Genomic DNA, 27,188 nt, shown 5'->3' on the forward strand with positions numbered 1-27,188 from the left:
TGGGGCCTGCACTTGAAGAAAGAAACGATTTTCTCAAATCTGTGAACAGGAATTTTTCTTTCTTTTTTTTTTATGGCAAAATAAACCATCTGCTTGTACAACTGTTTCTAATTACTTCCCTGCCTAGACTCTCCACTTGAGGGGTTTCGTACCAGCACCCCGCCCAGAGCAGTGCTGCTGACTAAATCCTAGCAGGCAGCTCACCCACACCCTTGCAGCTCCAGGGAGAGCCCCGGACCTGCACGCCTGGGTGTCTGTGGGTCCTTCTGCCCGGCCATCTGCTGGTGGCACCTCTGCCCCCCCGAACCTCCCCGACGCCGGCCCCGTGTGCGCCACCTTGCAGCAGCTCTGCTGGCCTCTGCAGCCGGGAAACTCAGCATGCGTCCCGCAGGCTTCGGGAACTTCTTGCTGCTGGCGTCCTCCCTTCTCTTCGTGGGGCTGTCAGCTGTTCCTCAAAGCTTCTCGCCATCTCTGAGGTAAGCCTGATTTGTTTTTCTTTCAGACAGATCTGCCCTGCTTTGCGTGGCAGGACTCAAGCTTCAGGATGGCTGCCCTAAGCCAAGAGCGGTTAGGAAGTTGGACACGGGATAAACTGTTTTCAACCTGTTCCTATTCCTTTCCTTACATCTACACTGTGTATTGCTTTACCCTTGTCCTTTTGCTTTTCCTTTGGAAAAATACAATCATTAAATGAATATATAGTTTCCTCCTATTCCAATACATATCAGGAGGGTTATCTGCCATCCTATGTGTACCTGGGTGTACACACCGCCTATAGGGCAGAGTTATTCCATGGGGTCTGTATTACATTCTGCATTACATTTTAAAAGAGAATTTGGGGCACATCACAATAACCAAACTTTTACATTTTAAAAGTATAGTTCATAAGCATCGCTTATTGCAACTTGAAAATGCATTAGGCACTATGCTATCATAACATGTAAAGCTCTTTCTATATATTCATCTCTTATTTTTCATAAAATAACTGCCCCTGGCCACCAGCTAGCAATGGGACTTCTTAAAGAGAACTGAAAAGTCAGCCAAGGGTCATACTTTGGGTTAATTTGTATTTAAATATGCATGTAAGATTCAGTGGCAAAACGCCAAGAGGCAGGGCCGGATCACCTAGTCCACCTGGAAGACGCGTCCTGTTCTCAGGTGGGCAGGTCACCACTTGGACATTTTGGGTCGTGGTCATTTCTTAAGGGATGGCCCGTGGGTGGTATCAGCTTGGTCCCTAGAGAAACGTGGGGTCCCAGAAACGTTGGTCCTATCCATGGGGTTGCACGTCTCCGTTTGGGATCTGGGATCTGGGTGGACCCTGGGAGGCAACGTGGGCCCCAAGCAGAAGGGGCAGTGTCTAGGCTTGACCGTGGCCCTGCTGTGGTTTGTCGCCCCTGCAGAAGCGGCCTGGGCGCCGCGTGCCGGCTCTCCCGGGCCGAGTCGGAGCGCCGGTGCCGGGCGCCCGGGCAGCCCCCAGGGGGCGCTCTGTGCCACGGCCGCGGCCGGTGCGACTGCGGGGTCTGCATCTGTCACGTGAGCGAGCCCGGCGTGTACTTCGGGCCCCTCTGCGAGTGCCATGAGTGGATGTGCGAGACCTACGACGGGAGCACCTGTGCAGGTAAGGGGGTGGCGCTGTCCCCTCCGCTTGGCCCACCGCGCCCGCTGGGGCGCGGACGCACGCGCACCCGGGGCGAGAGGGGTGGGGACGGCCCCTCCTACAGCCCTGGAAGTTATCGCCGCTGGGGAGGCCTTCCTTTTGCTCCCCAATTCTGGAATCATGTCTCTTAACGCTTGTCTCCGCCCTGGGGTCCAAACTTCAGTGGAAATAATACGTGTAAGATTCATTCGCTTAATTATAAATCTCACTTAGCTTCTACTTTTAGTTCCGTATTACGGACCAAATCTCCCAACTGCCTCGTAAATGGAATTATTTCGCTGGGCTCTCCTACTCTAATCACAAATATTAATCATAATATTTGCAGACTGTAAGCCTGTATTTATTTTATTTTAATTGAAGTATAGTTGATTTACAATCTTGTGTTAGTTTCTGGCCTGTATTTTATTTTTACCAAGGAAACACAGGGGGATATTATTTTCCTAAATTCCAGCGGAGCAGATTGTGTCTTTGAACGTGGACTTGCCCTCTCATACTTAGCATATAGTTCACAAAGAGAAGCACATATCAGAAAACTGTATCTGAAAAACAAGCAGGGCCCTACTTTCTTGGAAGCGATGGCTTTTGTATTGTTTTAGCGGCTCCAGTTTCTCGGCTGTGGTGCAACTTGGTATTTTGTAAGGGTGGCGTGAAAATACATTCATTTCCCTTGCACATTTTTAAGGAGTGATTTGGATTCTGATACTGGAAAGGGTCAAGCTGTTTCTTCATAAAGAATACCCCTAACCTCTAACCAGTGTCACATAACCGAGCTGTTTGCTTAGGGCCAAAGAACCTCAATCAGGTCATTGTGAATGATCCAGACACTCTGTCAGTAAAAGGACTACACAGTGCCTTCCCACCAGGGTTTGGCAAATACGTAGGAAAAAAAAAAAATCTACTTATTTTACCCACAGTGTAGCTGAGAATGAGAGTCCAACACTAACAGAGAGATCACGAATCAGTTTATTGCAAAATGTTTTTTTTTTTCCTTGGCATCTGGGCCCAGAAGTGCGGCGGTGGGGGGGGGGCTACTTAATATGCAGGCTGTTTGGCCATGAAAAAAATATAGTCGTATGAGTAATTTGGAGGGGCACAGGTGCTTCTGAGTGTTTGTTTAGCCTTGAAGACTGCGGCTCAATCCTTCAAACATATTGAATGCCACAACTTATTTTAGCTTTGTCACTCCCACAAGCTGCAGTGTTATTAAGGGCAACCCTTTGGAATGAAAGCTAAGTATTGTCTAATATTTCATTCCAAATTCAACTGCTACCTGGCTTCTCCGGCTTTGATTGCCTCTGGCAAGGCCTCTTCAATATCATGAGTCTGAACACATTTTTCGGGCCTTTTGTATCGCCATTTCATTGGAAAAGTAAGAAGCAAGATGCAGTTTTTCAGCCAGTGAGCTAGTTTTGGTTGCCAGATAAAACTCCCCTTTTGAGGAAGCTGATCGGTTCCCTTTCTGTGAAACTAATGGTGTGGTATGTATACTTTTGTTTACCTCCCATGGGAAATGATTCATTGTTTCCTCCTACCATCTTTGTCACTACGTTCCTTCCTCCTTGGTACAAAATGCGGCACTGAGTCATGCATGGTTTTGTTTGCTAGTGTGTGCATTCCCGTAGAAGGTGAAATGTGTCTCTTTATTTAAGGCTGAATGAAATAACTGTGTTCGTTTTCCATCCTCTTCTGACTGTTTCTCACTGACACCTACTCTCCAGGCCTGGTGCAGAATCTGCCCCTGTGAATGTGCTGGCTACATTTGCAAGGGCAGTGAGGACAGCCTTACACACAGCCTATCTGGTGGTCCTGCCAGCTTGCCTGCCTGTTCTGTGCTTCAAGTTTAGCTACTCAATTACGTCTTCAAGAAATAATTCCTATATTATAGCCAGCAAGATAGAAATGTAGCAGGTTGTCTTTTATGTTTTTATGTGCACCTGGGCCTTTACCTCTATGATAAGCCCCTATAGGTGATTTCCAGAAATAGAGTAGCTTCCAGAGACTTCCCCCACCTCCGTGAAGAGAACAAAATCAGGCTCTGGGAGTGTCTCGTAGAGTGGTTAAGACTATGGGCTCTGGGGGAGATTTTCCAGGATTCAAATCCCACACTTAACAGCTGTATGAACTTGGGCAGTTACATAAACTTCCTGAGCCTTGATTTCTTCATCTGTAAAATGGGAATAATAAAGTACCTACCTTATGGGATTGTTGTGAGGTTTAACACATGCAAAAGACTTAGAAAAGTGTTTTGCACCAAGTGCTCAATACACATTAATATGCTTATATATGTCTACATAACACATTATTTTGTGATGCACAAAAGGTGAGCTGGGATGGATAGATGGATGGATAGAAAGATAGAGAGATTGATAGATACATAAGCTGGCTTTGTATTTGTTGGTCATTTAATGCAGTGAAAGCAATTTTGTTTTGTTAATGTAGTCTGTGCCTGTTATTGATCCAAAGCTCAAAAGGTCAAGTAAGGATAACTATTTTGGCCCAGCCTCAGAGCAGCTGTAGGAGATGCACCATGCCCTTTTAAAGTCAAGTACATTGGGATCCTTACACTGTGAATCATAAGAGACATACTTATTTTAGTTGCGCTGGTTGAGAGTGATGACGTTTACGCTATCACAGGTGGTCTGTTTCTCCGAGTCTCCACTGGCTCCTGGCACATGAATCTTCCTTGGACTTCTGTAGCATAAAGGTCTGGCCCAGCGATTGTTCCTGTGGGTGTGATTATCTAATGAGGAGTACACTCATTTTGGTTCTCATTTCTTTGAGGACAGTCAAATGTTTGGATGCATAAAACAAACTTTCAGTTAGTACTTCAAGGCATCCTGGATAACCCTCTGAATACCTGTGATTACACTTAAATAAAATATAGGTTTCTTAAACATCTTTTAAAATCACTTTTGAAATATATCACTTAAAAGAGTTTCAGGGGCTTCCCAGGTGGTGCAGTGGTTGGGAGTCCGCCTGCCGATGCAGGGGACACGGGTTCGTGCTCCGGTCCGGGAAGATCCCACATGCCACGGAGCGGCTAGGCCCGTGAGCCATGGCCGCTGAGCCTGCGCGTCCGGAGCCTGTGCTCCGCAATGGGAGAGGCCACAACAGTGAGAGGCCCGCGTACTGCAAAAAAAAAAAAAAAAAGAGTTTCAGTTTTAGGAACTTGGAAGAGCTAATTGAATCCAATTTAGCAAATACTATGAAGTGCTGTATGTTTGCTAGACTCTCTGTTTGCTGTTAAAGGTGCTATAAAAGATGACGAATATATTACAGCTTCCCACTGAGTGGGAAGGTTCAGAGAAATACCAAATGCCTATAAAGCAATGCAGACTATGAGTTTCTACAGATTTCTATGAGGGTTCCATTAAGGTAGGAATTAAATATTGTGGTTAAAAGTTCTCTAGAAAAAAGTAGCATTGGACATAAATCTTTAGGTATAAGGAGGTTTTTAATCCAAGAGGTAGACTTTTGGAATTCTGAGTGAAGAAAAATTCAAGGAATGGTTTAGAAGCAGAAATGCACGTGGGTGTGTTTGGAGAAGAGTGAGGGGTTCTGGGTTTGGCTTCGCTGGATCTTAGGGCTGTGGGGAAAGTGGTAGAAGATATATTGAGAGTTATAGTTGGACATGGGGTAGAGAGCTTTGGACCTGAATGTGAAGCTTGTGCTCAGGTAAGTAGCGTATAGGAGCCATGAAGCAGTTTGAACATGGGAGCGATAGATGATTAATGCTTTTGATTCTTGAAAAGTAATATGGTGTCTGGGGGCCCAGCAGGTTGGGGTAGACACTTGATGGGGAGGAACTCAGGTTAGATGCTATTTAAATTACAGTCCTGGGAGAGAGAATAAGAATTATGAGGCATTTTAAAGACTTTTGGAAGGTAGAATCCGCATGCTTTAGTACCCAAGGATGAGTATGATGGTGTCAGTGAGCAGGCCTGTGGCAGAAGTGAGAAGAACCAGATAACTCCTAATCAATGGTGAAAAGTCCCTATTAAATTAAAAACACTTATTTTTATCTGGAATTGCTGTAAAATGAAGAATTATTCCTAGAAGAATGAGTCTGGACTGTATGGTACTTCTGGGGTTGGATAGGAATCTTGTCTGAATTGTTAACTTGGGTTAACTTGTTTCTGTCTGTCACCCTGAGAGTCATTTGATTTTTCTGAAACTTCGTTTCTTTTGCTGGAATGTCTTTATGGAGGTAAAGAACTTTACATTCTGCATGGTATTATTCAGAAGAAATTTTAATATTTATGTATAAATATATTTAATATAATTTATGCATTTATACATTTATTCAGATTATAAAGATCCTTGTAAGCATTGATTTATATATGTAAACACACATGGTATGAAAATAATTAAGATATGTGGAAATGCACCTAATATGCAAATATTAGTAACTTTTTTCTTGCAGATATTTCTGACTTCTACACTGTTAAATAAATAGTATAAGAATTGTATATAATTACTCGTGAGAACTGGACTTTCTGGCTCTTTATAGTCTTTCCTAGGACTGTTTGACCTGCTTTTTCATCACAGTTGCATTTTTCTTAGATTGTTGAATAATTGTCTCCAAGACTACTTTGTGGAATCACCCTTTGGTTTTGCCTTTCTTTGTCAGCTTCCATTTTTCACCTTCTCTTCCTTCCTTCATACCTTGTCCTGTCCTACTTGCCTGTTCCTTTACCTCTGCCTGGGCCCCCTGGTATTTACCACGCTTTACTTCTTTTCAATATGCCCTCTGCCCCTTCACTGAGCACCAAGCACATAAGAGCATTCACTGCTCTTTAGCGCTCTCTCCAGTAAACGAGTGTGTTGAACAGACAGGCTCCAGTTTCTTGGTTGCCTCTTTGCTTGTGTTTTCATCCTGGCCTTCACATGTCTTGAGGTTTTGGAGAACACATTCAAGGAGCCCGCACCACTAGCTTCCCCATGTCATGCAAGCTTCTTTTCTGAGCTCTAGCCTCTTAGGTTCATCCATTTTGGATAAATGCATCTTGTCTTACCCCAAGGGACACATAAAAATAAAAGGTTTTCATTCTCAAAGAAAGTGCCAGACCTGCACATGACTTTCTCTCAACTGTCTGGCTTTATTTGGACCGCACTCTGCAGCTCTACTGTAGACACCGAAATACCTTGGCCTTGGACCAGATCATCTGCACACCTTGATAATCCAGAAGAGCGTATTTATAACATCATAGTGTTGAGATCAAATAGTGTCAATGTGACAAGTTCAGCAGTTATCTTTTAAGTAAAATTTCACCAGAAGGAGAATGGAACATATGGGAACAAATTTATTTGTGATACAGATTTTAAATTTGTAGAGCGTAAACCGCCACTGTAGGGTTCTCAAAGACTTTCAGCATGTTTTGAGACTTGATGCTAAAGCTGCCATCCCATGCTTCTTGGTATCAGAACCCACCCCCTGCCAAAAGCTGCCCAGCTCCCTGGGCCTCAGACACAGATTTTTAAGTCTGATCTGGTGCCTCGTGATGCTCAGGGCCTGGAGGTGGAGGACCATTGCCATAGGAGCAGACATCCCTGATTTGGTCCTTTGACGAATTCCCTGTCTGAGGAGTTATAACGTGAGACCAAACATTTTCCTAAGTTCCATATCCTGCCTGCCGTTGTGTTAGTTTTCTGTCACTGCTATAACATTGCCACTCATCTTTTGACTTCAACAACACAAATGTCTTTTCTTATACTTTTGTAGGTCAGAAGTCCGACGTGGGTCTCCCAGGGCTTAAGGTGTTGGCAAGCTCTGTTCCTTTCTGGAGACTCCTGGAGAGAATTCATTTCCTGGTCATTTGACATTAAGAGAATTTAGTTTCATGAGGTTGTAGGACCAAGGTCCCTATTTCCTTGCTGGCTGGCAACTTAGAGTGTCCCTTATCTCCCAAAAGCCTCTCTTGGGTCCTTGCATACCCATCTGCATCTCAGAACGAACAGCAGGTGTCAGATCCTTCTCATGATGCCGCCCTCTAAGCGTCTTGCATTGGCACATCCCTCTTTCACCACAGCCTAGAAAAGTGCTTTACTTTTTTTTTTTTTAACATCTTTATTGGAGTATAATTGCTTTACAATGGTGTGTTAGTTTTAGCTGTATAACAAAGTGACTCAGCTATACATATACATATATCCCCATATCCCTCGCTCTTGCGTCTCTCTCCCACCCTCCCTATCCCACCCCTCTAGGTGGTCACAAAGCACCGAGCTGATTTCCCTGCGCTATGCGGCTGCTTCCCACTAGCTATCTATTTTACAATTGGTAGTATATATAAGTCCATGCCACTATCTCACTTTGTCCCAGCTTACCATTCCCCCTCCCCATGTCCTCAAGTCCATTCATTCTCTACCTCTGCGTCTTTATTCCTGTCCTGCCCCTAGGTTCTTCAGAACCCTTTTTTTTTTTTTTTTTAGATTCCATATATATGTGTTAGCATACGGTATTTGTTTTTCTCTTTCTGACTTACTTCACTCTGTATGACAGATTCTAGGTACATCCACCTCACTAAAAATAACTCAATTTCGTTTCTTTTTATGGCTGAGTAATATTCCATTGTATATATGTGCCACATCTTCTTTATCCATTCATCTGTTGATGGACACTTAGGTTGCTTCCATGTCCTGGCTATTGTAAATAGAGCTGCAATGAACATTGTGGTACATGACTCTTTTTGAATTATGGTTTTCTCAGGGTATATGCTCAGTAGTGGGATTGCTGGGTTGTATGGTAGTTCTATTTTTGGTTTTTAAGGAACCTCCATACTGTTCTCCATAGTGGCTATATCAATTTACATTCCCACCAGCAGTGGAAGAGGGTTCCCTTTTCTCCACACCCTCTCCAGCATTGATTGTAGATTTTTTGATGATGGCCATTCTGACTGGTGTGAGGGAATATCTCATTGTAGTTTTGATTTGCATTTCTCTAATGATTAGTTATGTTGAGCATCCTTTCATGTGTTTGCTGGCAATCTGTATATCTTCTTTGGAGAAATGTCTATTTAGGTCTTCTGCCCATTTTTGGATTGGGTTGTTTGTTGTTTTGATATTGAGCTGCATGTGCTGCTTGCATATTTTGGAAGTTAATCCTTTGTCAGTTGCTTCATTTGCAAATATTTTCTCCCATTCTGAGGGTTGTCTTTTTGTCTTGTTTATGGTTTCCCTCGCTGAGCAAAAGGTTTGAAGTTTCATTAGGTTCCATTTGTTTATTTTTGTTTTTATTTCCATTTCTCTAGGAGGTGCGTCAAAAAGGGTCTTGCTGTCATTTATGTCATAGAGTGCTCTGCCTATGTTTTCCTCTAAGAGTTTGATGGTGTCTGGCCTTACATTTAGTTCTTTAATCCATTTGGAGTTTATTTTTGTGTATGGTGTTAGGGAGTGTCCTAATTTCATTCTTTTACATGTAGCTGTCCAGTTTTCCCAGCACCACTTATTGAAGAGGCTGTCCTTTCTCCACTGTACATTCCTGCCTCCTTTATCAAAGATAAGGTGACCACATGAGCGTGAGTTTATCTCTGGGCTTTCTATCCTGTTCCATTGATCTATGTTTCTGTTTTTGTGCCAGTACCATACTGTCTTGATGACTGTAGCTTTGTAGTACAGTCTGAAGTCTGGGAGCCTGATTCCTTCCAGCTCCGTTTTTCTTTCTCAAGATTGCTTTGGCTATCCGGGGCCTTTTGTGTTTGCATACAAATTGTGAAATTTTTTGTTCTAGTTCTATGAAAAATGCCATTGGTAGTTTTATAGGGATTACATTGAATCTGTAGATTGCTTTGGGTAGTATAGTCTTTTTCACAATGTTGATTCTTCCCATCCAAGAACATGGTATATCTCTCCATTTGTTTGTATCATCTTTAATTTCTTTTATCAGTGTCTTATAGTTTTCTGCATACAGGTCTTTTGTCTCCTTACATAGGTTTATTCCTAGGTATTTTATTCTTTTTGTTGTAATGGTAAATGGGAGTGTTTCCTTTATTTTTCTTTCAGATTTGTCATCATCAGTGTATAGGAATGTAAGAGATTTATGTGCATTAATTTTGTATCCTGCTACTTTAGCAAATTCATTGATTAGCTTTAGTAGTTTTCTGGTAGCATCTTTAGGGTTCTCTATGTATACTATCATGTCATCTGCAAACAGTGACAGTTTTACTTCTTCTTTTCCAATTTGGATTCCTTTTATTTCCTTTTGTTCGCTGATTGCTGGCTAAAACTTCCAAAACTATGTTGAATAACTGTAGTGAGAGTGGGCAACTTTGTCTTCTTCCTGATCTTAGTGAAAATGTTTTCAGTTTGTCACCATTGAGAACGATGTTGGCTATGGGTTTGTCATATACGGCCTTTATTATGTTGAGAAAAGTTCCCTCTATGCCTACTGTCTGGAAGGTTTTTATCATACATTGGTGTTGAATTTTGTCAAAAGCTTTTTCTGCATCTATTGAGATGATCATATGGTTTTTCACCTTCAATTTGTTAATATGGTGTATCACGTTGATTGATTTGTGCATATTGAAGAATCCTTACATTCCTGGGATAAACCCCACTTGATCATGGTGTATGATCCTTTTAATATGCTCTTGGATTCTGTTTGCTAGTATTTTGTTGAGGATTTTGGCATCTATGTTCATCAGTGATATTGGCCTGTAATTTTCTTTTTTTGTGGCATCTTTGTCTGCTCTTGGTATCGGGGTGATGGTGGCCTCATAGAATGAGTTTGGGAGTGTTCCTCCCTCTGCTATATATTGGAAGAGATTGCGAAGGATAGGTGTTAACTCTTCTCTAAGTGATAGAATTTGCCTGTGAAGCCATCTGGTCCTGGGCTTTTGTTTGTTGGAAGATTTTTAATCCCACTCTCAATTTCAGTGCTTGTGATTGGTCTGTTTATATTTTCTATTTCTTCCTGGTTCAGTCTCTGAAGTTTTTGCTTTTCTAAGAATTTGTCCATTTCTTCCAGGTTGTCCATCTTATTGGCATATAGTTGCTTGTAGTAATCTCTCATCGTCCTTTGTATTTCTGCAGTGTCAGTTGTTACTTCTCCTTTTTCATTTCTAGTTCTATTGATTTGAGTCTTCTCCCTTTTTATTCTTGATGAGTCTGGCTAGTGGTTTATCAATGTTGTTTATCTTCTCAAAGAAACAGCTTTTAGTTTTATTGATCTTAGCTATTGTTTCTTTCATCTCTTTTTCATTTATTTCTGATCTGATCTTTATGATTTCTTTCCTTCGCTAACTTAGGGTTTTTTTTGGTTCTTCTTTCTCTAATTGCTTTAGGTGTTGGGTTAGTTGTTTATTTAAGATATTTCTTGTTTCTTGAGGTAGGATTGTATTGCTATAAACTTCCCTCTTAGAACTGCTTTTGCTGCATCCCATAGGTTTTGGGTTGTCATGTTTTCACTGTCATTTGTTTCTAGGTATTTTTTGATTTCCTCTTTGATTTCTTCAGTGATCTCTTGGTTATTTAGTAGTGTATTGTCTAGCCTCCATGCGTTTGTATTTTTTACAGATTTTTTTCTGTAATTGATATTTAGTCTCATAGTGTTGTGGTCGGAAAAGATACTTGATACAATTTCAATTTTCTTAAATTTACCAAGGCTTGATTTGTGACCCAAGGTATAATCTATCCTGGAGAATGTTCCATGAGCACTTGAGAAGAAAGTGTATTCAGTTGTTTTTGGATGAAATGTCCTATAAATATCAATTAAGTCCATCTTGTTTAATGTATCATTTAGAGCTTGTGTTTCCTTATTTATTTTCATTTTGGATGATCTGTCCATTGGTGAAAGTGGGGTGTTAAAGTTCCCTACTATGACTGTGTTACTGTCGATTTCCCCTTTTATGGCTGTTAGTATTTGCCTTATGTATTGAGGTGCTCCTATGTTGGGTGCATAAATATTTACAATTGTTATATCTTCTTCTTGGATCGATCCCTTGATCATTATGTAGTGTCCTTCTTTGTCTCTTGTAATTGTCTTTATTTTAAAGTCTATTTTGTCTGATATGAGAATTGCTACTCCAGCTTTCTTTTGGTTTCCATTTGCATGGAATATCTTTTTGCATCCCCTCACTTTCAGTCTGTATGTGTCCCTAGGTCTGAAGTGGGTCTCCTGTAGACAGCCTATATACAGGTCTTCTTTTTTTATCCATTTATCCAGTCTATGTTTTGGTTGGAGCATTTAATCCATTTATCTGAATTGTTTTGGGTTTGTTATTGTAGGTCTTTCCCTTCTGTTGTGTTTCCTGCCTAGAGAAGTTCCTTTAGCATTTGTTGTAAAGCTGGTTGGGTGGTGCTGAATTCTCTTAGCTTTTGCTTGTCTGTAAAGGATTTAATTTCTCTGTGGAATTTGAATGAGATCCTTGCTGGGTAGAGTAATCTTGGTTGTAGGTTTTTCCCTTTCATCACTTTAAATATGTCTGCCACAACCTTCTGGCTTGTAGAGTTTCTGCTGAAAGATCAGCTGTTAACCTTATGGGGATTCCATTGTATGTTATTGTTGCTTTTCCCTTGCTGCTGTTAGTATTTTTTCTTTGTATTTAATTTTTGATAGTTTAATTAATATGCGTCTTGGTGTCTTTCTCCTTGGATTTATCCTGTATGGGACTCTTTGCTCTTCCTGGACTTGACTGACTATTGCCTTTACCACATTAGGGAAGTTTTCAACTATAATCTCTTCAAATATTTTCTCAGTCCCTTTCTTTCTCTCTTCTTCTTCCGGGACCCCTATAATTCCAATGTTGGTGTGTTTAATGTTGTCCCAGAGGTCTCTGAGACTGTCCTCTATCTTTTTATTCTTTATTCTGCTCTGCAGTAGTTATTTCCATTTTTTATCTTCCAGGTCAGTTATCTGTCCTTCTGCCTCAGTTATTCTGCTATTGATTCCTTCTAGAGAATTTTTAGTTTCACATATTGTGTTGCTCATCATTTGTTCATTCTTTTTTGTGTTGCTCTTTAGTTCTTCTAGGTCCTTGTTAAATATTTCTTGTATTATCTCCATTCTATTTCCAAGATTTTGGATCATCTTTACTATCATTACTCTGAATTCTTTTTCAGGTAGACTGCCTATTTTCTCTTCATTTGTTTGGTCTGGTGGGTTTTTATCTTGCTCCTTCATCTGCTGTGTATTTCTCTGACTTCTCATTTTGCTTAACTTACTGTGTTTGGTCACCTTTTCACTGGCTGCATGTTCGTAGTTCCCGTTGTTTTTGGTGTCTGACCCCAGTGAGTAAAGTTTGTTCAGTGGCTAGTGTAGGCTTCCTGGTTGAGGGGGATGGTACCTGTGTTCTGGTGGATGAGGCTGGATCTTGTCTTTCTGGTGGGAAGGACCGCATCCAGTCGTGTGTTTTGGGGGTGTCTGTGAACTTACTATGATCTTAGGCAGCCTCTCTGCTAATGGGTGGGGTTGTGTTCCTGTCTTGCTAGTTGTTTGGCATGGGGTGTCCATGGAGCTTGCCGGTCGTTGAGTGGAGCTGGGTCTTAGCGTTGAGACGGAGATCTCTGGGAGAGCTCTCACTGATTGATATTATGTGGGGCTGGGAGGTCTCTGGTGGACCAATGTCCTCAACTCAGCTTTCCCAGCTCAGAGGCTCAGGACTGACACCCGGCTGGAGCACCAAGACCCTATCGGCCGCATGGCTCAGAAGAAAAGGGAGAAAAAAAAAAAAAAGAAAAATAAATAAATAACATAAAGTTATTAAAATAAAAAAATTATTAAAATAAAAAAATTAAAAAGTAATAAAAAAAGAAAGAAGAGAGCAACCAAATCAATAAACAAATCCACCAATGATAGCAAGTGCTTAAAAAGTATATGAAAAAAAAAGGACAGACAGAACCCTTAGAGAAACGGTAAAAGCAAACCTATACAGACAGAATCACACGAAGAAGCATACACATACGCACTCACAAAAAGAGAAAAAGAAAAAAATATATATATATTTATATATAACAAAAAAAAGGAAGAGAGCAACCAAATCAATAAACAAATCTATGAATGATAATAAGCTCTAAATACTAAACTAAGATATACAGAAAACCAGAAACAAATTAGATGCAGAAAGCAAACCCCAAGTCTACAGTTGCTCCCAAAGCCCACTGCCTCAATTTTGGGATGATTCGTTGTCTATTCAGGTATTTCACAGGTGCAGGGTACATCAAGTTAACTGTGGAGATTTATCCACTACTCCTGAGGCTACACGAGAGATTTCCCTTTCTCTTCTTTGTTTGCACAGCTCCCGGGGTTCAGCTTTGGATTTGGCCCTGCCTCTGCATGTAGGTCACCTGAGGGTGTCTGTTCCCTGCCCAGACAGGATGGGGTTAAAGTAAAGTGTTTCACTTTTCAGGGGGCTTGTGATTAGATTGGATCCAACCAGATATCCAGTATAATCTTCCCATCTCAAGATCTGTGATCTTAATTGCATTGGCAAAGTCCCTTTGGTCATGTAAGGTAACATACTTACATATTTATAGGAACAAGGATGTGAACATCTTTTGGGCCCTTCTTTTTCCTACCATAGCCATCCTTCTATAAAGCCCAAGAGGAAGGCCATGATGTGTGTACATAAGGGAGAGAGATTCCAAGGCCATTAATACCTGGCTGTTCTTATGCTCCATCCAGGCTATGCAAGTACTGTCTTTTCCATCTTTCAGAGCTTATCTACAGGATCTAATGTTCCTAGATCCAGACTTTTCCACACCAGTGATGATAAGGAATACCAGGTTTTGGGTCCAGAACATGAAGAGTGACTTAGAACCTCAGCCACTGCTGAGGTTCAATGCCTGAATTATCACTTGCCAGTTGTGGAGCTATGGGCGAGTTACTCAAATGCTTTTAATGTCTGTTTCCTTACCTGTGAAATGGGGACAATAATAGTATCAAACAGGGATAATAATCATGCCAAGCCCATATGAGTGATGAGTAGGTCACTTGAGTTATTACGCTTACTTTTGTCAGATGCCCCTGTTCTACCCTATTGTGATACTTGGTCCTAAGATATTTACTCCCAAAAAGTGATTTTCCTTCCATGTCATATCTTCTACTGGGTCTCAATCTATGTTTCACATTTCCTCCTTTGACTGTCAGTGAGTGTTTGGAACTATCTCACCTCAGACAACAGGCCTGCTCCATAGTGTCAAGTCTGGGTGAGCTTTCAGCCCTGGCCAGCTTGAGGAGACCAAGACTCACTGGGTCATGTTCCAACTCAGTGGACTTCTAGGTTTCTGACCCTCATTTCTGTCTTTATCTCAGAAGCTAACTTTTGTGTTCCTGTCCCTGAAAACTTCACCCCAATTTTCACCATCATAATTGACTTGGATGGAAGTTTCCAGAGCCCTCCCCTCAATACTGTGTGATTAGTCCATGAATCTGGAATTTTCAGTCTTTTTCTTTACTGGAAACCCCAAGATTTCTGCAAATTTGCAAGGCTTACACTCAGTGTGTTTCTGCTTCTGTCTCTTACTTCCACTGAGATGTCTGTATTTCCAGGCTGTTCCTTAATCTCCTCCAAAGTCTTGATCTCAAATAGGTTGATCCCAGAACCCACTCATTCTGCTTACAAAAATGGGAAAAGCAATACAATACAAAACAAAATCAAAATAACTCACTTTCACAGAGTTTTTGAGTGCAGCTGACCCTTGAACGATGCATGGGTTGCTGACTGCCACACAATCGAAAATCTGAATATAACAGTCAGCCCTCCATAGCGGCTGTTCTGTATCTGCAGGTTCAAGCAACCATGGTTCCTGGAGTGCTGTGGTACACGTTTATTGTAAAACATCCACGTTATAAGTGGACCTGTGCAGTTCAAACCTGTGTAGTTCAGGGTCAGCTGTATTTAATGAACATTACTAAATGTTCTAGAGACATTGGGGCGGGGTTGTTTAATCACAGGAATGTAAACACCTTAAGACTGAATAGTAATCATTCTAGTTCTTAAAACCCCCAGGATCCCAGTTGTGTGCCTCTGTCATCCCACCCCTCTTCAGACTCCTGTTTCTTTCACTACTCATAATTTTTATTTCATTTCCAAATTCTGCTCATTTGGGGCAAGGAGTTTAGCTATTATTTTTATCATCTTGTTTCTTGCTCATCCATGGTCTTTGAAGTCTTGGTCTGTATCCTGAGGGTTGATGTCCTCAGGTATTAATGTTATATGTACATTTACTTTTTTTCACATCTTGCTTTATAATGTATGTGTATTTCTAAATAACATAAATAATATAAATAACGAGGCCGGAGATGGTTCTCTTTGTACATATATATTCTGATTGCCCATACAAGCATATATATGTGTGTATGAATACGTATTTTCTACCTTAATTTTATACGCACATGTCATATACATGTGAATACATAAGTATGTCTTCAAACATGTTTACATATGTATGTGTTGGTATCACGTATATGTGAATATATAAATATGTGCACAATCACATTCACATGTATGTGTTTATGAATGTGTGTGCATCTAAATGTTACACATAGAGACACACACACATAACCCATCTTCCTGGGGGACTGCTACCTGCAGGGGGGGAGACATTCCATTTTCAAATCTTTGTAATGCTAGTACTCCTGATAGAAAAGGCACCTTGGGATTGTTATCACGTGTGTAAACCTGCTACAAATCAGTATCTTATTGGGGAATTCTTTTGGCGACTGCCTCTTCAATACATTTCATGAAGACAGTGAGAAATTATTTGGTTGGCTCCTAATTTGATTGTCTTTTTCACTATTCTGTCAATTAAATGCTATTAGGCTGCTGAAGTCACATTTGAATTACAATTAATACTTGGTAAAGTTCTCTTTTTTTTTTTTTTTCTTGGTACGCGGGGCTCTCACTGCCGTGGCCTCTCCCGCCGTGGAGCACAGGCTCCGGACGCGCAGGCCCAGCGGCCATGGCTCACGGGCCCAGCCGCTCTGCGCATGTGGGATCTTCCCGGAACGGGGCACGAACCTGCGTCCCCCGCATCGGCAGGCGGACTCCCAACCACTGCGCCACCAGGGAAGCCCTAAAGTTCTCTTTTTCTAACACTAAAACTTTGTTCAAAGACGGGAAAGATTAAAACATCTTCCTTTCCTATTTTTTATGAATAATAGTACTACTCTTGTCACTAACATATTTTTATCCTACGTACATTTTATGGAGAGTTTGGAAACTCCTCAAAGCCCCCTGTTACATGCTAAAGCCTTGAGTCTAGGTTTGGATGCAAAAACCACTCAGGATTTTTTTATAGCTGGCGGTCTGAAAAATATAAACCAAATTGTAAATTTTCTATATTCTCAAGGCAATAATATCTTCTTGTATGGTTTTGCATATAACAATAAATTCTACTATTACAGAAATTTTATTCTCTGGTGAGTTCATCTGAATTTTCTAATCATACCTCCACAGGGAGAAAAAAGGAAATAAGTACAATGATGAGATAAACCAGCTTTATATTTCTCTGGATTTAAGATCCTCTAACTTAAGAAGCAGATTGCATTAATGGGAAGACAGCTGGATTAGGAGACAGAAGACACAGGGGGAGGTGTTGTGGGAACCAGAAAGGGGCTAACTTGTAGGAGGAATTTGTTTTGCCTTTCCACCTTTCTTCCTGCCTAGATTGCACCTGGAGTTCCAGCAGCCCCCCTTTTTAAAATTGAAGTAGAGTTGATTTACAATGTTGTGTTAGTTTCAGGTGTACAGCACGGTGATTTTCGGATATATATATATGTGTGTGTGTGTGTGTGTATATATCTCCTTTTTTTCCATTCTTTTCCATTATAGGTTATTATAAGTTATTGAATATAGTTCCCTGTGCTATACAGTAGGTCCTTGTTGTTTACTTTCTATATGGTAGTCTGTATCTGTTAATCCTATACTCCTGTTTTATCACTCCCCATCCCCTTCCACTTTGATAACCATAAGTTTGTTTTCTATGTCTGTGGGTCTATTTCTGTCTTATAAATAAATTTGTATTATTTTTAGATTCCATGTATAAGTGATGTATAATATTTGTCTGACTTACTTCACTCAGTATGATAATCTCTAGGTCCATCCATGTTGCTGCGAATGGGATTATTTCATTCTTTCTTATGGCTGAGTAATATTCCATTGTATATATGTACCACATCTTATCCATTCCTCTGCTGATGGACACTTAGGTTGCTTCCACATCCTGGCTTTTGTAACTAGTACTCCAGCAGCCCATTTGAATCAAGGGATGAGTATATGGCCACCTATGAGGATAGCTTAGCCACAAGACAGGAATCTGGATTTTTTTGAGACTGTGGAGCCTGCCACACCTGTACTGGACTGCCTACCTCTGGATTGCTGTTGCACATGAAAATAATAAACTTTTATGTCTTTAAGCCCCTGTCATTTTGGGGTTTTCTGTCATCGGCAGCTAAATATAACCCTGTCTGAAACAATGGTTTTATTTTAAAAGTTCAAGTCTATTAACGTAGGGCGAATAGAATGCGTACAGTGGTTGAGAGCTTGAACTCATGAGACCAGTAGGACTGGATTTCATACCTGTTTACCTGCTCCGTGGATTTCAACAGTTTTGGTAAACTCTGCAAGGCTCAGTTTGCTCCTCTCTAAGATGGGCTCTGATTAACACTCTGGGGAAGGTTATTGTAAAGTTTAAGTGAGAAAATACACATGAAGCAGCTAATGGAATCACTGATGTTTAATGATCACTCTAAATGGTAGCTATTATTACTGTTGTGATTAAACCTGGCATCTCTAAGGGGATTATTTTAAGGCAAAAGGGAATACGTCTTTGCTTTTAAATGTATTTACTAGTAACTAAGTGACCAGTTATGGACATATATTCCCTGTACCTGTTTACATGGTCAACATATACTACTTTTTTGCCTCAAAGTATTTATGAGGTTATTATTTCCATGAGAAGACATAATTTTTAAATGTCTGGTTACCAGACTATAACTTACCAGAGAGAATACAAAAATTGTTTATGTATTTAAATATTTTAAAATTTTCAATTGATTTATCTGTATATTAAAATTATTAAGACATAATACATGTTTGCTACAAAAAGTAAAAAAAAATACTTTTATTGAATAAAAAATCAATACAGAAGTATTGCATCTTAGGCAGAGAACAGGTTCTACGTCACCGCAAAGATCAAACATCTGACGTTTAAATATTACCCTGACAAATCTCCGAGGAAGGCTCCATGTCTGAGTTTATTCCACCATACCTCAGTTAGTATAGCACAGTAAACACTAGTAAATGGGGGTTTACTCCATGGCTAGAAGACATTTTCAGGCTTTGGCTGGATCATTCTTTTGGGGCTCCTCAGCCCAGTAATATACTGACACTAAGAAACAGACATCAAGAAACTCAGCCCCCAGAGGTAATGTCACTTTTCTTGCTCCATTTCATACCCACTTGGGGCCTCCACTCAGTGGATGGAATGACAGAATTTCTATGCTTTTAAATTATTATTCCACCTCCCTGTATTGCCAAATATATACCTTAATTGCCTTGGCACATATAATGGAAATCAAGTAAGTTAAATATACGTGTGCTGTGACTCCCCTTTAGACTTACTTTTAATCATAGCCTCTGGAGTTAATATTAAATTAGGGTGTATACTTCCATATTTTCCCATGATTATATAAGTATGCGTGTTAAGAACACACATACACACACTCACACTCTCACACACACACACACGTAGGTTGTTTCCCTTCCTCTTTCTTGCTTTTTCTCTTTAGGAATACATCATGGCCCTCATTCTAGTTTTTATATATATTTATGATTAGGAATTTTCATAGGTATACGGTGTTCTATATAGTATGGATGTATTACTTCATTAAACTATTTGCCTATTAGTGAACATTCTGGTTGGTTGCGGGTTTTGTTATTTTTTGTGTTTGGTTTTTTGATATGGGAGACTTGAAAGAGCATTCGATTTAAAATTGCTTACACACGCTCACACTCATACACGCACACAGCTCTCTAGCACTCTGGCTCTTGCACAAGCATGTACACATTTCCACTAGAGTGAGTCGGGCTCCAAGACACGCAAGAGGGTATCACCAGTCAACAGAAGTGTTAATAAAAGTGTCTTCCTACGTTGAGGATCTTGGCAAAAGCAAACTTCAAACCGGGTGGAACTGGGAGATCTGAAGCCTTTGTCCTTTGGGAAATTTAGATTCCGAGCCTCATCTGGGATTCAAGGTCAAGAGTCACATCTGAGAAGGGGGAAAAGTATAGGACTGCTGGGACAGGGAGGACCAGGGGGACCTGCCAGGGCATTTTCTGAGCCTCACACAGGTAAATTCTCAAGCTATTTTCCATTAACTCTTAAATTGATAAAGATTGAAAGCTGCAAGAAGGTTGCAAATCTCATTTTCTTTGGAAAAGAGTGCTTTGTCTTTTCAAGGATCACATTTCCTGGCAGATAAGAAACTATATTTTGTAATAGAACTCTTTCTTCTGTCTACTCTAAATCATCTTACTTAAGGCTGGGTAGAATAACGGCTTTGTAAAGGGAAAAGAAAAATAAGACCTTGAGAAGAATGCTTGCTGGTTTGACCTTGTGTAACCTCAGTCCTAATTTATGTGGTAGGACAAGTTTCTATGCCAAAGGCCCTATCATCCTAATTGTACATAGTCACTCATTCAAACATCAAATTATTCCAAGTCAATAGTTACCCACTCCAATTTCCTGTTTTATTATTTTATCTGGATATTTCCTAGGAAAAGCCAGGCTAAAAATTTTATTTTAAAAAGGTCAGTGAGTTTGGTATTGCTTAGAAACTTCTCTCATAGCAAGGCGTTAACATTAATTTGTGATTTAATCAAATGGAGACAGTAAGAAGCCAAAATCAGAAAATCAAATCATGGTAAATGTATTTCCTAACTGGTCATTACTGCTCTTTCAGAGCTGTCATTTTCTGCTGTACAGAACAGTTAGACAAAACTAGTTATTTTTCTAAACAAAACGACTTGGACATTTAATTAAACCTTTTCTTCTCCAAAAGACAAGTTACAGACTGTTTTTTTTTTTTTTTTTTTTTTTTGCTTTCTTGGTCAAATTTTTAAGAAAGAAAGAAAGAAAAATTTGTTTTTAAGAATGAAAGAAAGAAAATATTTGATATGTTAGCTATGTACTGATAGACTTCTTTCAATTGCTTGCTTGGATAGATTTGAGCCCTAAAATTAGTGCTGCATTAGTAATACAAAAGAATAATGGGAAAATATCTATTTATATTTGAGTACTTTGCTGGAAAATATTTTCATATGTATGAATTCATTCACTTCTCATATAACTTGTAAGAGGTAGTCAAAATTATTATTCTCCATCTATCATACTGAGTAACCTGAGAAGAAATCTATCCCCCAAATCAACAGGCAGCTTCTCTTCAAGCATAATAAAGTTGTCCTAAAACCACATATTTAGGGAAAATATTTTCATGAATTTGGAGTCTTGAAACGAAAACATAATTTTCAGGGACCTCATTTTTACATTTAAAATATATCTTGATTTTTTTCTTGGAGAAGCAGATTTTTGACTCTCTGTCTTATGTCAGAGATAGTGGGCATAAAAGCTCAAATACTGGGCAGAAGAAAGAACACCTCATTCATTTAGCATCAAAAGAAGTCCAAGTAGCAGAAATCACTGGGACTAAAATTACTTGTCATACCAACAAAGAGCATTTCTCTTAGCTGTAACTGAAATTCTTAGAGTGATTGCATTTAGCACCAAGTATTATCCAAATAAGAAGGATTCTCTGGAGCCAGCAGTGGGAGAAACTCTTTTACAACCTTTGGTTTTCCTTTTCTATAAAAGTGAAAGAAAACATAGGTAGGAGAGTTGAATATATATTTGTTATTTTCATTGACATTAACTAGTGTTGTTTTGTGTATTACATATTTTGGCTATTATGAACAAATCACATTAGAGATTTTTTATGCTTTTATAAAATTAAAGTGTTCATAATATGAAATCCAGAAATTCAAATACATGTAATTTTTAATAGAGAGAGAGGCTTTTTTATAACAAAGAGATGTGAACTGACAGAAATGCACAGGGAGAGAAGAAAATTGTGTATAGAAAACTGAACAATTTTGATTAGATCATCATGAGGGTTTCCTTTGTGCCTTGAAGGTGGGTATGTCAACCTTTGGGTCATGATATGAGGCTTCTGGGGACATCCTGCATATGTCACTCATCAATCTGCCTGGCGTTCCTGCATGTCTATATCTCAAGTATCCATGCTTATATGCCAAATGAAGAATTTTAAGACTTATGAGTGGCAATACAGTGATCTGTTATTAATAAAGCCTTTGTTGAATTTAATAATCTTTCCTGGGCTTCCCTGGTGGCACAGTGGTTAAGAATCCACCTGCCAATGCAGGAGACATGGGTTCGAACCCTGGTCCGGGAAGATCCCACATGCCACGGAGCAACTAAGCCCATGTGCCACAACTACTGAGCCCTCGCGCCACCACTACAGAAGCCCACATGCCTAGAGCCCACGCTCCGCAACAAGAGAAGCCACCGCAATGGGAAGCCTGTGCACCGCAACGACGAGTAGTCCCCACTCGCTGCAACTAGAGAAAGCCTGCATGCAGCAAAGAAGACCCAATGCAGCCAAAAATAAAATAAATAAATTTATATTAAAAAAAAATCTTTCCTTTGGGAGAGCTAAGTGAGAAGGTTTGGATAGGATGGAAATGCAGAGGCAGGCTGCTCAGGAAAGTGCCTGGGAATTAGAATTAAAAAACAAAACAGGGCTTCCCTGGTGGCGCAGTGGTTGAGAATCTGCCTGCCGATGCAGGGGACACGGGTTCGTGCCCCGGTCCGGGAAGATCCCACATGCCGCGGAGCGGCTGGGCCTGTGAGCCATGGACGCTGAGCCTGCGTGACCGGAGCCTGTGCTCCGCAAAGGGAGAGGCCATAACAGTGAGAGGCCCGCGTACCGCAAAACAAACAAACAAACAAACAAGCTGTTCTTTCTTCACTATTGTCACTTACTGTGTGACCTTGTGCAAGTCACTTAACTTCTCTGAGCCTCAGTTTAATTACATTTAACAAGCATTTATTAAACATCTCCAAAACGATGTCTAGAGGAGGACAGGGCATCAGGAGCTGTGCTCTGCCCTCTCTACTCTGCGAGGTGGGTAGGCAGGAGGGCATTGAGGAGCTGAGGGCAATAATTCTCTCAGCCACAGCATTTAACATAAATATTTGAATATAGTGGCTCTTCAGTGAAATTAATGGATTGATGTGATTGTGAATATCTGATATTTAGATTTAATTGGGAGGTAATTTTGTTTCATTTTTAAGTGTAGCCATATTAAATTAATTACATGGAAAATTATATTGGCATCTTGAGGATTTTTATGAAGAGGCAAGAAAGTTAAAAAGAAAAAAATGTATCTAGAAACTAATATTCAATGAAGGAATTCATATGAATTGCACAAAAAGGAATTCCCTAAATATAGATGTAATGTTCTATGAGTCAAAGGGGGAGTGTTCCTTTCCACTGTTCTTAAATATACCAAATCTGTCATTTTATGGCACCTTCCAACTGATCTTTGGATAAATGCATGTTCCAAATGCCATAAAATACAGTGATTCAATGAAAACCAAACTATTGATCCATGTTACCATGCAAGGAAATAGGTTCAGTGGTTGTCTGTTTCCATGTGCATGTTCAGTAAGCCATTTATCTATATTTTTGTTAAATTACTCTCTTTAATGTTCACACTTATTCTACCTTAGAAGAATATTTTATGTAGCACAATGTGTTTGGCTTTTTGATAAACTATTTTGGGAACTTCTTTTATCTCCTGAGAACTTCAAAAAAGCATTGGAATCAGTCCACGTATTTGGTATTATTCAGATTTCTGTTTTTCAGATTTTTAAACAATGGAATTCAATTTACTTAAGAAGACAATGCAGACAGTTTTAAATTGTGTGAGTTGTCAATACAACCATTGGTTGGCCAGTCAACCATTGTAAACTTGTGGACAGCACTGTTATGTATGTAGTTCGTTAATTTAATGCAGAATATATTTCCTGTTTCTAATGAAGAACTTTAGGTCCTTTAGGGACTAATTTTAACATGAAACTTGATTGATTTTGAAATTCAAAATACAATTTTATTGGAAGTCCATATGAGTATAAATATTTTTGACAAACATGTGTGTAATTATTATTTCTAATGATTTGGAAGTTGGTATAAATTAGTCACTGTCTTTAAGTGTTGAAACTGAAAATGGACTGCTTTTTCATATATAAAAAGCCAAAGACTTACATACAAGTATAAAATTAGAGATACATATCATTTTGTTGTATGTGTCACTGTTCAATCACCAGCTATTTACTGAGCAACTACTATGGGGTAACACCCTGCATCAGTAGCTGTAGGGGTTATAAAGATTAAAATACATGATTATTTTCCTTGAGAAATCTGATAGTAGGTTTAAAACATAGTATAATTATATTATACTATATTATATAAGTATTACAAAGTGGCATGTAAAGAGCTGTTTGGAAAATGTGTAAGGTATATTAACTAGTGTATCTGAGGAGATCAGCATTCTAGCCAGAGGGAGAACATGAGCAGAATTTGAAGCTAGGGCATCGTGGATACCAGTTTTGCTTCTTTAAGTCAGTGGGGTCTTTCAGAAGGGTTCTCAGAGAGAAGCCTGCAGAGATAAGTGGGAGCCTTTCAAAGCCAAAAATATGACTGGATGGCCCTGGGCAAGTAACGGTGAGCAGAGAATTGGCTTTGCACATAGAAATTTCAGGGACACTGCTCTTAGGATGAATGGAAAGGGGAAAGTCTTATATGGAGGGAACATTGAGAAAGCTATTTTAATAGCCAACGGTGAAAACTAATCATGTTCTGAAGTCTGCTGATGACCATGGAAAGAAAGGGAAAGAATGACGCTAGGTACATTGTTATATGATGGAGTTGATAGAATTGAGGGTGGGGCTGGGTGGTGGAGCTAGACCTACCTGTTGAATGTAATCTGTTATGGTCATACTGGTTTTCAAATAAGCCCAAAGCTTGCAACCTCCCACCCCAGCCCCCATTCCAGAGACACCTGGGTCTCTTCATAATTTGGAATTAAAGGGCTAATTCCTGCCTGCCTAGAGAACCCTGCCCTGCTTTGGTGTTAAGCACTGGTTCTTCATTCCTGGTTAAATACTTCAAATACCTTCTACCTGGGAGAGTGGAAGGGGCTATGTTGGGGCCATAAATAGGAAATTGGGAAGGCAATAGTTTTGAGGTCAAAAGAATAAGGAGCAATTGTTCACAGAACAGCCACATCTGAAGGTGGCCAGTGGTGGCCAAAGGACACAGCAACCCCCAAAGGCTGCCAGTTTATCACCCAATGAATTTGTCTTAGGAGCCAGAAGACTCTGAACAGTTACGCTCTTGAGCTCAACTCATTTTCTCTAAAACATCACCTCCAGAGAAGTTTCTAGTTATTGAAATATGTATTTTTATTTGTGGGTGTCTAGGACACTTTCACTCTTTAGATACAGGTGACCATTTCATTAGGGTTGTGAAAGATGAATGAGAAATAAAATGATAGGTTGTATGTTAAACAAATACTAGTTGCAAATCTTGTTATTTTTACTATATCCAAAGTAAAATGAGATCTCTCTGTCTTGTTCATTATATTCCTTATGTAAAAATAGCTTCCATTTGGAACTTCCCTGGCGGTCCAGTCGTTAAGACCCCACGCTTCCAGTGCAGGGGGCGTGGGTTCGATCCCTGGTCGGGAACTAAGATCCCACATGTCACACGGCACAACCAAAACAAAAAGATAGCTTCCATTTAAGTTCATCAAAAATAATATTCCAAATGAAAATATCAGAAACTTCCTATTATAAGAAAAAGAAATCTAAGTATTAAATAGTTTTCATGCGTACCTCCAATATTTGATTACAAGATGTGATGAAATTTAATTGTAGCACAATATGAAGTAGGAATAAACCCTAAATATACTATTTAGGGTTTAAAGTTATTTTGTATAATAATTTCCTTATGACTTTCCTTCATATACTTTTCAGCATATAAATACTTAAATGAGTTGGAATAATTCAGGCTTATATGGGGGGGGCAAATGTATTTCAGATACTCATGGGTTTATCAGGTCGGACAATTTCCTTGGGTCCAAGTAATAGAAAACCCAACTCAAACATGCTTAAGAGAAAAAAAAAAAGACAATTTACTGGCCTACTTAATTGAAATATTTAACATAATGGTTCCCAAGGTGTGGTTCAACTGGGGACTTGTTAGCAATGCAGATTTTGAGGGCTCACCCCAGATTTACTGAATCCAAAACTCTGACTGTGGGCTCAGCCATCTGCTTAAACAAGTTCACCATGTTGTTCTGATACATGGTAGGATTTGAGAACCACTGGTCTAAGATTAAATCTGTCTTCGGGTGCAACGCAATTTAGTGCTCAAAGGATATTACCAGGATCTAAATGTGGGCTCTGCTACCCCAGGACAGCCCCATTTCCAGGCTTCACATGGTAGATAGCCAGTGATAGCTGGAGATACCTGTCATCACAGCACGTTGTCCAGTGGACAAGAGAAATGATTTTACCTCCACAGAACCTTTAATACCAGATGGAAACTTGGATCTACACAAAGGAATGAAGAGAACTAGAAATGGTAACCGTATGGGTCAATATATACGATATATTTTTCTTTAATTGACGTCTCTTTAAAAGAGATGGAGGGAGAAGAGTATGACTGCAATAAGGACAAAAAGATGAGGTACTGGAGAAAAACAGGAGGTTAGGTGACTGGGGATATGAAGTTTTTGAGGAGTCAGGGGAAATGGTAAGTAGTACAGGTCTGCAACATGGGTTTCATATTTTAGAAGTCTAGACCCCTTACAGCTTTAAAACTTTATAAGCTATTTAAATGTCATGTTTAATATTGTAAAATAATGATAATATTTTTTTGCTTTACAAAAGAAGATTTTATTTTATTATTTTATTTTTTTTACATCTTTATTGGAGTATAATTGATTTACAGTGGTGTGTTAGTTTCTGCTTTATAACAAAGTGAATCAGTTATACATACACATATGTTCCCATATCTCTTCCCTCTTGCATCTCCCTCCCTCCCACCCTCCCTATCCCACCCCTCCAGGCGGTCACAAAGCACCGAGCTGATCTTCCTGTGCTATGCGGCTGCTTCCGACTAGCTATCTACCTTACGTTTGGTAGTGTATATATGCCCATGCCTCTCTCTCGCTTTGTCACAGCTTACCCTTCCCCCTCCCCATATCCTCAAGTCCATTCTCTAGTAGGTCTGTGTCTTTATTCCTGTCTTACCCCTAGGTTCTTCATGACATTTATTTTTTCTTAAATTCCATATATATGTGTTAGCAAACGGTATTTGTCTTTCTCTTTCTGACTTACTTCACTCTATATGACAGACTCTAGGTCCATCCACGTCATTACAAATAGCTCAATTTCGTTTCTTTTTATGGCTGAGTAATATTCCATTGTATATATGTGCCACATCTTC

At 39.7% G+C, this 27,188-nt stretch overlaps 1 protein-coding gene across 5 annotated transcripts in view; it reads left to right on the top strand.

The window, feature by feature from the left end:
• The first annotated feature begins 224 nt into the window (after positions 1–224).
• Positions 225–27,188, top strand: part of ITGBL1 (integrin subunit beta like 1) — a 312,879-nt gene continuing 285,915 nt past the window's right edge. For all 5 annotated transcript variants that reach the window (XM_060129219.1, XM_060129216.1, XM_060129218.1 and 2 more), the window contains exons 1-2: positions 225–476; positions 1,404–1,621. In XM_060129219.1, the coding sequence (XP_059985202.1) occupies positions 379–476; positions 1,404–1,621 (316 nt within the window). In that variant the 5' untranslated portion in view covers positions 225–378. The remainder of the gene's footprint in view (positions 477–1,403; positions 1,622–27,188) is intronic.

The sequence above is a fragment of the Lagenorhynchus albirostris genome, chromosome 18 (assembly GCF_949774975.1).
Source record: "Lagenorhynchus albirostris chromosome 18, mLagAlb1.1, whole genome shotgun sequence".
Taxonomy (NCBI): domain Eukaryota; kingdom Metazoa; phylum Chordata; class Mammalia; order Artiodactyla; family Delphinidae; genus Lagenorhynchus; species Lagenorhynchus albirostris.